Here is a 14551-nt window from a genome sequence, read left to right on the forward strand (position 1 = left end):
TTGAGACGGAGTTTGGGTGTGGGATGGGGGGAGGGGTCGGGCTCTGGGAATTTGGGTGTGGGAGGGGGTGAGGGGTCGGGCTCTAGGCTGGGGCAGAATGTTGGGGTGCAGGAGGGGGTGCGGGCTCTGGGAGGGAGTTCAGGTGCAGGGTGTGGGCTGTAGGCTGGGGTGTGGGAGGGGGTCAGCGCTTACCTTTGGCAGCTCCTGAAAGCGACCGGTACACCCCTCTTGCAGTGGCTCCTAGGCAGGGGGCCCAAGGGGTCTCCACGCGCTGCTGTCCACAGGCACTGCCCCTGCAGCTCCCACTGGTCACAATTTCTGGCCAATGGGAGTTGCAGAGTCAGTGCTCAGGGTGGGGGCAGTGCACGGCGACCCCGCCCCCCAGGGGCCGTAGGGCCATTCCTTAACCCCACTGCGTTTTAAATTGCCCCGGTCCCTGGAGAATTGCCCCCTTTGCCTCCCCCCTCGTCGGCGGGCCTGCTGCTATGGGACTTTAGCCGAATCTGACTGTGGCCAGATAGTTGGGCCCTGTCGAAACAGAACTGGGGGTGGGGCATTTAACATTGATTTGTCCTCAGTGGGGTCCAGATCAAACTCGCTCCATTTACAATCAGCAGCAAATTCCAGGCCCTGATGCTGCAGGTTCAGCGTGGTACATGAACCACCGAGTGAAGCTCTTCGGTGACTGTTACAACAGGTAGGAACAGAAGGGGATTTCCTGCCTTTTCACTCGGCGCCGCCTTTACAAACCAAGGCAGGTATTTGCTGAGCTCATTGATGCGCTGCAGAGTAGCAGCCGTGTTAGTCTGTAGCCGCAAAAAGAACAGGAGCACTTCAGCTTCCCAGTAACTTTCCCCATGTCTGTTACATTGCACAAAGTTAAACCCATGTTCTGTATTCACTCCGGGGTGGGTGTGCATGTGCCCACCAAACCTGCCCCTTGCCAGCAGGGTCGGAAGAAAGCAACAGAATCACAGGGCTGGGAGGGACCTCGAGAGGTCACCTAGTCCAGCCCCCTGCACTCAAGGCAGGGCTAAGTATTACCCAGACCATCCCTGACAGGGGTTTGTACAAGCTGCTCTTAAAACCCTCCAATGGTGGCAATAGGGGGGTTGGTTTTACTTGGAGGGATTCAGATACTACAGCGATGGGGGGAGAGATACAAGCCCTGAGGCGCTGGAGAGCTCAGACTCGGGCCCCTAGATCGCCCGGGAGAGGTAAGTGCAGTAACATCAGTCATGCCCTCACCTCACGACAACGGACCTGTACTTTATGCAGGACACTGAATGCGACTTCAGAGATTCTCTCTTCTGTGGATGAACAAGTTGTGTTGCATGTTAGGCACCAAAGTCTCTGCCAGCCCCTGTAGCAGAGGCTGTAGTATTAGTGGGCAGATCTTAAATTCTCGTAGATTATTTCCTGGAGCCCCCATCATGCCATAAAAACTCCAGGGCCCAGCAGGGTGGAGGGGAGGCTCAGAGCTCCAGACACTGGACTGGTGGGGTGAGCTCAGGGCTTCTGCCCTGTGGCGAGGTGATGGGCTCTGGGATTCAGCCGCACCAGAGGTGCGGGATGGGGGTCCACAGGGGCTCAGGGCTTCAGTTCCACATGGCGGGCAGGGGCTGCACCCCACGGGGTAGTGCTGGGGCTCGGAAATATTCCTCAGAGCTCGGCTCCGGACGAATGTAAGCCCTGTTAGTGTGTCATGGCTAGACTGTGTGAGCGTGTCTGATACTCAGCATGCTCAGTTTGGCAGCTAGATCTAACCCCGGCAGTAGCAGCCCTTGGTCCCTGTGGGGAAGCAGACGGTGCCTGGATTCTCATGGTACACCTGGTTCTGAATCCCCTCGAGTGGCTCTCCCCTGCAGGTATGTGAGCCGAACGAGCAAAGATCTGCGTAGACATTCCCCCTGTCTGAATGGAAAGCCCTGGCCATTGAAATACACTCCAGTGTTTCCAGGAGCAGTTCAAGAAGGAGAAATGATGGTTCTGTTCAAAACTCCTTCCCACCACGGCTTACTGCCAACTCACGTTCAATGTCCTCTGCCACCCTGCGGATATGGGGTGCAGGGGGAGTGGCAGACAAAGGAGATAACAGGGTATCATGGTTATTCCTTTACTCCTCTTCTTTTGAAACCATTCCACGCACTGTATACGGTGTCCCCCATTTCTCACATGTTCAGAGGTTACTATACAATTGAGTGCAGTCTTTGTGGTTTGTTCATTCCTGCGATAATCCCATTTGAGATTTACATATAAACATCGATAGCAGCTTTTCACATGTTCATTACAGGTCTGTCTTTGCTCTCCTGGTTCAGATCTGCAGAGTAGACTGGAGCAGGACCTAGTAGTGAAGCTTCTATTCCTCTCCGTAGATTCCTGTGAATGTCTGTGTGGACTGTCTTGTAACCTTTAAAATGTCCAGTTGTGATGGATGTTCTTTCATCCAGGATACAAAGGGACATGTTTCCCGGGGGACTCTTTAACTGTGCTTGCAAATATTAGGAGCACGTGGTGTTTATGTGCACTCCAAACATGCTTTTGTGCATGCAGTTGCTCATCTTGCATAGGCTGATGCACTTTTGGGGGCACAGACAGATGCACTCAACTTCTGCATGTGCAACTAAGGCAACTTGCTGCAAATTTGAGCCAAAGTATGTTCTTTGTGTGAGGCCACTAAGTAACCTTAGAGAGGAGAGGAACCTTTGACTGGTCCCTGGGGTTCTCTTATGTTTATCTGCAGATGTCAGCCTGATAAATAGACATGGATTCTGCTCTGTGCGTGTTTACTGGCGGAAACAGGAGCTGGATGGTTAGACTGGACCTGCTTCTGCCTACTGGATCCAGGCACGTGGCCCTGCTGTGGAGCAGTGGTGAAGCTTCTCTCATATCCAGAACTGTCTGGATTCTGAGTGGTTATTTTACAAAAAGCTGCTTCTTTGCACCTTCCTCACTCAGCTCTGTGGGGCAGGCGTCTAGCGTTGCTCTTCTTTCACAGCTGGTAAATGTATATGGTCTCCTCCTTCAGGGGACCCCCTAGTGAAATAGGACTTTCAACCGAGATCGAAATCTGGCTCCCCATGGAGATGGCCCCTATGTTGAGCCTACGTGTGTGCGGCTTTACCGCGGTGTGCACTCTCTGGTGCCTCATGAGGTGTGTTTTCTTGCTGAAGCGCTTCCCGCAGAGGTCGCAGGGAAAGGGCCTCTCCCCGGTGTGGATCCTGTAGTGCGTGATGAGGTGCGTCCTCTGGTTGAAGCTCTTGCCGCACACGGTGCACGAGTAAGGCCTCTCTCCTGTGTGGATCCTCAGGTGTCGCTTCAGGTCCTGCTTGTGGCTGAATCTCTTGTCGCATTCTGTGCAGGCATAGGGCCGGCTGCCCAGGTGGGTCTTCTGGTGGGTGATGAGGATGGATTTCTGGCTGAAGGCCTTGCCACACTGGGCGCAGGGGAAGGGCCGCTCTCCGGTGTGGATGCGCTGGTGGGTGTTCAGGTGAGTTTTCTGGCTGAAGCTCTTCCCGCACTCGGTGCAAATGAATGGCTTCTTCCCCGCGTGGATCTTCTGATGCGTGATGAGGTTCTTCTTCCAGGTGAAGTTCTTCTCGCATTCGGTGCAGGCGTAGAAGGTCACGTCCCCCGAGTGGATCAGCTGGTGGGTGAGGAGGTTCTTCTTGCAGCTGAAGCCTTTGTCGCACTGGGTGCAGCTGAAGGGCCGCTCCCCTGTGTGGATTTGCTGGTGCCTCATCAGGTGGGTTTTCTTGCTGAACCCTTTCCCGCATTCACTGCACAGGAACGGCCTCTCGCCCGTGTGGATCCTGAAGTGGGTAACAAGGTGAGTCTTCTGGCTGAAGCTCTTCCCGCATTCGCTGCAGGCAAAGGGTCTCTCTCCGGTGTGGATCCGGTGGTGCCTTATGAGGTCCTGCTTGTGGCCGAAGCTCCTCTGGCATACGGTGCAGGTGTAGGATTGCCTCTCGAGGTGAGTCTTCTGGTGCAAGTTGAGCATGGACTTCTGGCAGAAGCTCCTGTCGCAGTGAGGGCAGTTGTACAGTCTCTTCTCCTCATGGGTCTTCTGGTGCGTAATGAGGTATTTCTTCCAGCTGAAGCTCTTCCCACACTTGGTGCAGCTGAAGGGCCGCTCCCCCGTGTGGATACGCTGGTGGGTGATAAGATTCTTCTTCCAGCTGAAGTTTTTCCCACACTCGGTGCACGTGAATGGCCGTTCCCCTGTGTGGATCTGCTGGTGCCTGGCAAGATCTTGCTTGTGGCTGAAGTTCTTCTGGCATACAGAGCAGGGAAACGGCCGGGTTCCCAAGTGAGTCCTCTGGTGCCGCATCAGGTGGGTTTTCTTCCTAAAGTTTTTCCCACACTCGGTGCATGGAAACGGCCTCTCGCCCGTGTGGATTCGGAAGTGTGTTATAAGATGTGTTTTCTGGACGAAGCTTCTCCCGCATTCGGTGCACTGATAGGGTCTCTCTCCCGTGTGGATACGGTAGTGCCGTATTAGGTCTTGTTTGTGATTGAAGCCCTTCTTGCATTCCGTGCAGATGTATGGCCTCACTCCCATGTGGGTTTTCTCAGGAGTCATGAGAAGGGACATTGGCCCAAAGCCGCTGCCACAACCAGTCCACTTAAATGGAGCCTCCAGTGGGAGCTTTCCCTGGTGTGGTTCCAGGCCAACCTGATCCGCAAAGTTGTCTTCGTATTCCATGCACACGTAAGGCATTTCTCTCTTCACGTGTTCTTGGAAAAGTGCAAAATTCTTCATGTTGCCAAAGCTGGATTGTTCAGCCTCAGCCTCTAGAGTCCTCCTCAGCTGCCTTTGTGATTTGCATGGGATCCTGCAGACATTCCCCCACTCTGAATTCATGGTCACATTCTGTTGGCGAGTTTCTGATGATTGGTCCGGTACCTCCAGTTTTATAGCGGAGGTCTCATGGGTCGCTTCAGTGGGGCTCACCAGCTGCCTTCCTGATTTGCAAGGGATCCTGAAGATGCTGTCCCAATCTGAAGGCTCAAGAACAGTGTCTTTGGACTGTTCAGGTGAGTCTAATTTCACAGTAAGGTTCTCATTCTCTGCTCCGGTGGGGCTCATCTGCTGCCTTTCTGGTTTGCACTGGATCCTGTAGATGTCTGAAGATGTGGAAAGATCTTCCTCAGACTTTTCTGATGAGGACTCACTTCGCTCTAATTTTATAGTTACCTTCTCATGCCTGGCTCCTGCATGGTACATCTGTTGCCTTTGCGGTTTGCACTGGATCTCGTAGGTGTTTCTCCAGTCTAGAGACAAGGAGAGATTCTCTTCTGATCTCTCTGGTAAGGGGTCAGGTGGTTCTGATTTTATAGTAAAGTTCTCATCATCTACAACACAGAGACAAGAGTTAAGAACGTCATTGCAAGGGAAGGTAAAACTTGTAATATCAACGCTTTCTGATTTCCAGTGTAATCCCATGAAGGTGTGTCTCACAGCAGCATGGGTTATAGGCCCCTTGTACCACCTCCATGTCTACAGATACAAGGTTTAAAAGATTTGGAACTTTTGTAGGAAGTCATCATGCATACAAGACGTTGCCTCCATGTAAGGATCTCAAAGCATTTTACGGGCATTATCTAGTCCCCAAAACCCATGTTGTGAGATAGGTAGGTAAGCTGTACTGGTATCATACCCGTTTTACAGAGTGGCTCACTGAGGCACAGTGAGATCAAGAGGTCACACAATAGGTCAGTGACAGAAAGCTGGGAACACAACTCGGGAGACTTTTCTCCCACTGTACATGCTGCTTCCATCCTTTCCATGATTTATGAGAATTTGCTGGTTACAGATAAAATTGCTCACATGATCATCTTTATTATTTTAATCCTAGGTGGCACGTATGAAATATAGATTAAAAAAATCTGTCAGGTCATATCAGTTTGCAATGAGCCCAAGGGTCACACCACTGTTTACTTATGAAGATTAAGATGAGGGTCACATACAGCAGAACCTCAGTGTTACGCACCCCTTGAGAATGCAGGTTGTTCATAACTGAAATGTTCCTAACTCTGAACAGAACATTAGGGTGGTTCTTTCAAAAGTTTATAACTAAACATTGACTTAATGCAGCTTTGAAACTTTACTGTGCAGAAGAAAAATGCTGCTTTTAACCATCTTAATTTAAATAAAACAAGCACAGAAACAGTTTTCTTATCTTATCAAATCTTTTCTTTTAAACTTTCTCTTTATTTTTTTGGTAGTTTACGTTTAACACATGACTGTACCACCTTTGGTGGGGTTTTATTTATGTTTCTGCTGCTGCCTGATTGTGTACTTCCAGTTCCAAATGCGGTGTGTGGTTGACCGGTCAGTTCGTAACTGGTGTTGGTAACTCTGAGATTCTATTGTATTGTAAAAATTATCCTAAATTCCAAAAATTTTCACAGAAAAGATTGAGTAGGAAAATCCATACCAGAACGTGTGATCTTAATCATGTGCTATTCTTGATTTTTTATTTGCTATTCTCCCAGTCAGGAAGTACACTCAATATCATGTGTCTTAATTTGCCCAACCACACGCAGGCCGGCTCCAGGCACCTGCTCAGCAAGCAGGTGCTTGGGGCAGCCAAGGGGAAGGGGCGGCACATCCGGCTCTTTGGCGGTGGGTCCCTCTCGGAGGGAAAGACCTGCCGCCAAAGTGCCGCCGAAGAAGAAAGCAGCGTGGTGGAGCTGCCGCCGATTGCGATCGCGGCTTTTTTTTTTTTTTTTTTTGGCCTCTTGTGGCGGCAAAAACCTGGAGCCGGCCCTGACCACACAGCACTATAAGAAGCACTAATAATGAATAGAAATCATCAAAACAGTTTGCAAAGAGTCAACAGCCTGAAAATGACAGGCCCCCACTGCCCAGAGAATAATGAACCATTTGAAGAAACGGAGGATGGATTTGAGAGCGAGATTAACCAACGAGGTGCTAAATTTGTAGCAAAAAAATTCAACAAGCTCTAGGTGAACAAATCTTTGAATGGCATTTGAGAGCCCAGCCCACCAAGATGTGACAACTAAGAGGTAAAGACCTGAAGCTTGGAAGAGAAACCCTGTAACCTGAAGAGCTTATGGAATGTTGGGTTCATTCCTTTTCTGCCCCATCTGCATCCGCCAAGAAAGAATCAGAGGAGCAGCCCTCAGAGCTTCGTGTTTAAATGCAGTTCCTCCCTAGGAAGCTGTGAGCCCATTTCCGCTGGCCAGGGCTGGCTGGGCCTACACCTGAGCATTTCTGGAGTAGGTCTGATCCCTCACCTGGGAGGCAGCTTTGCCGAGTTCCCTTTTCTTCTGCGTCGTGCCATTCCCTGGGACGTGGCAGCTCCTCCTCTTGCTCGGTCCTCGGCGGAAGGTGACGTTTCATAACAGAATGACCTGCTGAGAGCGCAAGGCAGACCAAGTTAGTTTCCTTTAGCATCTCCCAGGCTTCAGAGTCTTCTGTGGACCCTTGACAAGGTCCCCTCCTCCTAGTGAATGTGCCTCCTTGCAAGGGGAAAACTCCCCTCCGAGGGAGGGTCTTGCTTCTGCAAACCCCACTCTTCCTACTCCCTCCCCAGGGTAGGTTTCCCTGCTCCACTGCCCTCAGGAGGGTCCCCGCTTTGGGTGTGTCCCCCCCATCCCACTGAGGGAGCATCTCCCCACTCGGCCTGGTTCTCTTCTCCCCCAGGGACTCTCATCTTGGCAGGGGCCTCCTCCAGCTGGGGCTACCCTCCTGGGACACAGAGACCAGGCCCAGCGAGCCTCTCCAGCCCGCACAGCTCTCCCACCACAGAGAGCCGGCCTAGCGAGCTGCCCCCTGCACTTGGATTGGACACAGAGATACAGCCCTTTACATAGCACAGGGGTATCCATCACGCTGCCCCGCATCCTTCAGGGCTGGTACCCCAGACAGCCAATGCAATGGCAACCGCTTGGGAGACAGTGCCCTAAATCGGAGGGAAACCAGGAGTCTGGGTGGGTGCCGTCTGCTGCTCCTGGGCCTCCCCACCCCTCTCACCAGGAAGAGAAGCGGGTGAGATGGTGCCGTCTCCTTCCAGGCCTCACGCGGCAATGGGACTCAACAGGGAGGGGGCGTCTTGCCTGGACTGATGCAGCCCGGGGCCTACTTGCCATCAGCCAGGCCTAGCTGGCAACGTGGTCCATGGTGTGGGAATACAGTGGCCCCACAAAGGGGGACTGGCCGTCGCTGGACAACATGCCTGCCAGGTCACTGGTGTGGATGTGGCCTGGGACAGTGGTGCACAGACGTCGCTGAGTGGGTGGGCTGCAGGGTCTCTTTCCCGTACCTAATGGCGCTCCTATTGTAAAACCCACCATCACAGTGAATGCTCGTCAGCAGCCCTCACTCATCTCATGAGAGAGGCCAAGGAGTGAGCGGGCGAAGGAGACGCGACTCCCCTCTCACCTTTAGGGCCTAGACTGAGAAAAAAGGGGTGAATTTAAATTGTGCTAGTCCCTCTAGGGTTAGCCCCAGTCAGGGAACCTGGCTTTTAGAGTGAGAAACTGCATCTTTGTTAGGTCCTAAGTGGGGTGTCTAAGGGGCTCACCTAACAATGACCCGCTCTAAACTGGTGCAGACGGGTTGGGGTGGTGGTGGGGATCTGGCATTGCTGCAGTCCAGGCTGTACCTGCTCTGAGGATAAACAGGGGCTTTTAAGTCCCTCGTATTGTCTCCCTCATGGTACATTGCCCTGTAGGATCTCACATCACCACCCACCCCTCTGCCCCACTGTTACGTAGAATGTTCTACTTCTGGATTCCACTGAGAATTGTCCCAGTCACAGCGTGTGTGGACTAAGGGACAGTCACCCCTGATGTCAGTGATCATAACACCCCTGGTGTGACAGGGCGCTGGGCAAAGGGCCGGCTGGGCCTACACCCTCTGTCACGCCTGCTCCCATTTAGGGGAATAAGTTAGAGCTGGCTGGAGATAACCTGGCCCTACCTGGGGAAGCAGAGACAACTGCTGCCTGATTAACCTGGGGCTGTATAAAAGCCTTGGGGAAGGAAGGGAAAAGTCAGGGAACGGAAGCAGGGAGGTAGCGATTCCCTCCTGCCTGCAGATGGTGAAAGGCCAACTGTACACGGTGAAAAGGATGGGAACAAGCCTGCAAATGAACGGCACTGCTGGTTACTAACCCCAGGGTCTCTGAGTGACTTTGTGGACCAGCAGAGGCAGGCGCCAAGGGGGCCCTGCCACACTCTACTACACCTGGCATCAGTGGAGCTGTGCCTGCCTACGCCAGCTCTGAAGTTAAGCACCAGGTGTGTAAGGGTTTTATCTTGCAAACAACTTACTCCAGGGAGCAGTGCTTACTGCCATGAGTCAGTCCACTGCTTTCAAGGGAGTAAGCACCATGCCTGGTCCGAAACGTCTGAAAGCTCACAACCCTGGATTTGATATGTGGAAAAATAACACGTAGGAAGCCCCCAGCACTTGGGCTGGGAGGGGGAGTGCAGCCCCACCCCATCCAGGCAGCAGTCTGCTGCTCTCCTCTCCCTCCCGCTCCTGGACTGCTGAGGACTCTTTGCGCACTATCCCCGCTGCTGTCCTGCTCTGGCCTACACGCCTGACCAGCCCCAGCACCATGTATTTCATACCCTCCAGAGCCTGCAGGAGCTAGAGGCTCTGAGCGGGGGGAGGAAGCATACGGTGCCCTGGTCTACTCCTGCACTGCGCTGCCGTGGGCTTCTCCGGAGACTTAGCCAGCCAGGTCCTGCCCCGACCTCGGGTGAGCTGCCGACTCTGCTTGGTGCGTTACTTTTGCCCCAGTTGGGCAGGAGTTTGGGGGTGGGCTGTTATGTGACTCCCGTGGAGAAGGGGGTGCAGCAAAAGGCAGGGTACCTCTGCTCTACAGCAATGCAGAGGAATATTTAAGAGAATATTTGTTCGGGTGGACGGTGGTGAGTTTCTTGGCTGCCCCAAGAAAGCGAGCACTGGAATGAATGAACGCACGAATGACTAGGCATTTCTATTGCACGCGTCACCTAGAGCAATGATGATTTGCAAAAACAAAGTTGCAAAATAAACCAACTCGGAGGGCATTTTTCAGACACATGTACTGAGAAGGGATAAGCCACAAGCCAGCAGTTAAGAACATAAGAACGACCATACTGGGTCAGACCAATGGTCCCTCTAGCCCAGTGTCCTGTCTTCTGACAATGGCTCCCCAGAACTTCAAAGAACTGGACAGCTGGAGTGATCCACCCATCTTCTGGCAAACAGGCTAGGGACACTTCAAAGCATGGTTTTGCACCCGGGCCCAACCTGGCTAATAGCCATTGATGGACCTTGACAAAGCCCTGGCTGGGATGATTTAGTTGGGGCTTGGTCCTGCTTTGAGAAGGGGGTGGGACTAGATGACCTTCTGAGGTCCCTTCCAACCCTGATATTCTGTGATTCTATGACCTGTCCTCCATGAACTTATCTAGTTCTTTTTTTAACCCAGTTATACTTTTGGCCTTCACAACATCCGCTGGCAATGAGTTCCACAGGTTAATTTTGCATCATGTGAAAAAGTACTTCTTGGTTGTATTAAATGTGCTGCCTATTAATTTTATTGGGTGATCCCTGGTTTTTGTAGTGAGGGAAAGGGTAAATAACGCTTTTCCACACCAGTCATGATTTTATAGACCTCTATCATATCCCCCCGAGTCACCTCTTTTCTAAGATGACAGCCCTAATCTTTTTAGTCTCTCCTCATATGGAAGCTGTCCCATTCCTCTGATCATCTTTGTTGCCCTTCTCTGAACTTTTTCTAGTTCCCTTGTATCCCTTCTGAGATGGGGCGACCAGAATTGGTCACAGTATAGCACAGTGGTCCCCAACCTTTTTCGTCTGGCGGGTGCTGGATGACGAGCCACCGAGGACAGTGGCTGGCAGACAAGCATCCACTGAGAAGCAATGGCATTTCGGCAGCGAAGCCTCTGGATGACGCTGCTTCTCGGTGGCATTTTGGCGAATGCTTGTCCACCCGTCAGTACATGGGTGCACCACATTGGGGACCACCGCTATAGAGGGTGTGGGCGCACCAGGGACTTACATAATGGTATGTGAAATGTTCTGCCTTATTTTCTGTTCCTTCTCGAATAGTCCCTAACAATCTGCTAGCCTTTTAGACCATTGCTGCACATTGAGCTGAACTATCTACGGTGACTCTAAGATCTCTCCAAGTGGTAACAGCTAATTGAGAACCATCATTATAAATGTGTAGTTGGGATTATTTTTTCCCAGTGTGCGCTACTTTGCACCTGTCAAGGTTGAATTTCATCTGCCATGTTGTTGCCCCGTCACCCAGCTTTGTAGGACCCTTTGTAGCTCTTTGCAATCTGCTTTGAACTTCACTGTCTTGAATCATTTTGTATCATCTGCAAACTTTGCCATGTATCAGAGGGGTAGCTGTGTTAGTCTGAATCTGTAAAAGCAGCAGAGAATCCTGTGGCACCTTATAGACTAACAGACGTTTTGGATCATGAGCTTTTGTGGGTGAATACCCACTTATGTGACGAAGTGGGTATTCACCCACGAAAGCTCATGATCCAAAACGTCTGTTAGTCTATAAGGTGCCACAGGATTCTCTGCTGCTTTTACAAACTTTGCCATTTCACTGTTCACCCCCATTTCCAGATGAGTGGGTCAGAGCTGAGGCATGTTACTGCCTTGTTTCCATTCACGGAGCACGATTCTGCTCTCACTTAAACCACGTTTACAGTGGTGAATCTCTGTGGACCTCACTGGAGTTACTCCAGAATTACATTAGCGTAACTGAGCTCAGAATCAGGCTCACGGCTTCACCATGATGGAGAAAGGCCAGATGTTTAAAGGTATCCAGATGCCCAAAGATGCAGGTAGGCACCTAGTGGGATTTCACTATCACCCATGGGCTTAACTCCCATTGAAATCAAACCCTTAAAAATGTGCTACAACCTGATAAACTGAAGTCACCCCAGACATGCCCAGAATCAGGCTATCTGTACAGCAAAGGCAAAATGATTGTTGATTTTTACCCATTGAGATCAGAAGCTCATAGTTCTCCCTCATGACGTCCCGGTAAAGCTCTCTCTGCCATTCTTGCAAAATCTCCCACTCCTCCGGGGAGAAATAGACACTGACATCCTCAAACGTTACCAGCCTCTGAAACACAAACAGAAACCCGCTCAGTGCCCTCCTGGAACAGGAAGGGCTAATGGTATTGATGTGAGGTTAAAAGCTGCTCTGTGTGTGTGTGTGTGGTTAACAGCGTGTTCAGTGTAAAGCAGGTGAACAAATTCCAGGAACCTGAGGGTTTGTAATGGGATTGTGAGACTGCTCGGTTCTGGAACCCTTGTTTGGCACTTACCTTCCTGAAAACTGCAATTTGTCCTTCAACTAGCTACAGGCACATGCCTTGTCTTGTCGGTGCAAATACAGCGCTGGTTATCTCCAATGCATGGCATTGCCTTGCCGAGGAATGGTTTGTCTGCAGGGATCGTTACTTTGAGCTCTCCAAAGAACAGGCCCAGCCTTTGCAGAGCAGTAACACATTTAGGTGCCCATAACCATAGGTCATTTTTCTAATTCTGTTCTCAAGTACAATAGCTATTAATGCTGCAGAACCTACGAGCCAAACCCCTCTGAAAGCAGAGGGGCTGGATACGGATTCCCAGCTGCAAAGCTCACCCTATGGTTTTGATTCTAGGCTGGATTCTAAACCTGGCAGGGGCTTATTTTCCTTTTCTGGCTAAGATGAAGAGGAAACCAGTTCTCATGTGATTTTGGCCTCATGTGGCACAAGCCTTGTGAGAGCAGCTGCTCTGGGGATGAAATCTCACAAGAACAGCTGGGCTCTGTGCTGCTGAATAGAAACCACTAGTTCTGGTTCAGCCTCTAACCTGCGCTCCAGTCTCAGGGCAGGTCTTTACTACCCGCCAGATCGGCAGTGATCCATCTATCAGGGGTTGATTTATTGCTTCTAGTGTAGTTGCGATAAAATCGATCCCCAATGGCGCTCATCTTTGACTCTGGAACTCCAGCTCGCAAGAAGCAGAAGCGGAGTCAACGGGGGAGCGGCAGCGGTCGACTCGCCGCCGTCCTCACGGCCTGGTAAATCGTCCTAAGATGCGCCGACTTCAGCTACGCTATTTGTTATTCATGTAGCTGAAGTTGTGTATCTTAGGTCGACCCCCACACAAGGGTAGACCTGGGCTAAGACTAATCTAGATGATCCCCTTCCATGCCCCATCTCTAAAACGAGGTTCTTCAGCCCGAGTGCACCTCTCAACCATCCCAGGCCACATTTTCAAATGGAACGTGCACCTACCGACAGCTACAAAACCTCCGAGGCTCTATAGAGAGATGCGGGGCTGCAGGACAGACCCCTCAGATGGGACAGCCCGGCACCGCTTTACTGTGTAGGGCAGATGGGAGAGCTTGAAAGTGTATATTCCCTGCTCCTAGGCAGCGTAGGTCTAAAAGCTCTGCTCCAGCAATTATTTGGGGGCCGTTCTCTGGCCTGTGTTCCACAGGAGATCAGACGAGATGATTTCAACGAACAGTCCCGCCTGGCACTGGAATCTATGACGTTATAGTGGAGCCCCAGCACAGAGAGGCTTTTTACCCTTTCGTTAGACACTGCTCCAGTAGAACAAACTCCAAGCCTCCACCCGTGTATTTAGAAACCTGCAGGCTGCAGCTTGGGTGACCAGATGTCCCAATTTTATAGGGACAGTTGCTATATTCAGGGCTTTGTCTTCTACACCCCCCATCCCTGTCCCGATTTTTCCACTTGCTGTCTGGTCACCCTAGCTGCAGCCTAACTGGTCTGCTCAGGCTGAGTATCAGGACACAGAGACACATTCTGCTCTCGGTGTAAATCTGGAGCCACTGCACTTAATTCAGTGGAGCTGCTCTAGATTTACACCAGGCTCACTGAGATCCCAGTCTGCTTCAAGACAGATTCTTCGGTGTATTTATAACTGATCTGCAGACACGATGTTCAGGGTGCATGTCCTACCTGAGCGGAGATCGCCTCGGCCATTCCCCTCTGGTGCTGGAACGCACCGGGTGTGGACGGGCTTTCCTGGCTGGAACTCAGCGGATAATGAGGACTCCGGAGCTGGCCTTTTCTATCAATCGGTATCTAGAGATTCCTATTCCCCCGCCCCGGTTTTCTCTCTTAACAGCTGCAGTGCAGGGGGACCCTGGTCTGAGCTGATCACCAGGGCAGGCAGCGAAGGATCAGAGAGGAGGAACAGGGGGAGATCCGCAGCCAGGGCTCTTAGGTTGGTTTAAGCAAAGCCTGACCCACTAAGGATGCTGAGGAATACGGCAGCTCCCCACGCAGGTCACATGTGCTGCTGTGCTAGCCCCCAGAGGGAAGCTCCCCCCCACCCCACGAGCTGCAGAAGCCCCTGGGAGCTGTAGTTCTTCCCCGGAAGGTACTGGAGCTGCCTGGGATCACAGCACAGATTGGTTTTAACCTCATCCGGGAGGGAGAACTACACTTCCCATCAGCCCACGGAGCCGCCCTGCAAACCCTTTGTTTTCTGCGGGGCTGCTGTGGCAAAC

At 51.7% G+C, this 14551-nt stretch overlaps 1 protein-coding gene across 1 annotated transcript; it reads right to left on the reverse strand.

Annotated features, from left to right (window-relative positions):
- Positions 1 to 1431: 1431 nt before the first annotated feature.
- LOC116838045 (uncharacterized) lies at positions 1432 to 14089 on the reverse strand. Its single transcript, XM_032803035.2, has 4 exons — positions 13998 to 14089; positions 12013 to 12139; positions 7264 to 7383; positions 1432 to 5355 (listed from the first exon to the last, which is right to left on the reverse strand). The coding sequence occupies exons 1-4, from the start codon at positions 14019 to 14021 to the stop codon at positions 2993 to 2995; spliced, it is 2634 nt and encodes an 877-aa protein (XP_032658926.1). The 5' UTR covers positions 14022 to 14089; the 3' UTR covers positions 1432 to 2992.
- Positions 14090 to 14551: the final 462 nt, after the last annotated feature.

This window comes from Chelonoidis abingdonii, chromosome 2, assembly GCF_003597395.2.
Source record: "Chelonoidis abingdonii isolate Lonesome George chromosome 2, CheloAbing_2.0, whole genome shotgun sequence".
Lineage (NCBI taxonomy): Eukaryota > Metazoa > Chordata > Testudines > Testudinidae > Chelonoidis > Chelonoidis abingdonii.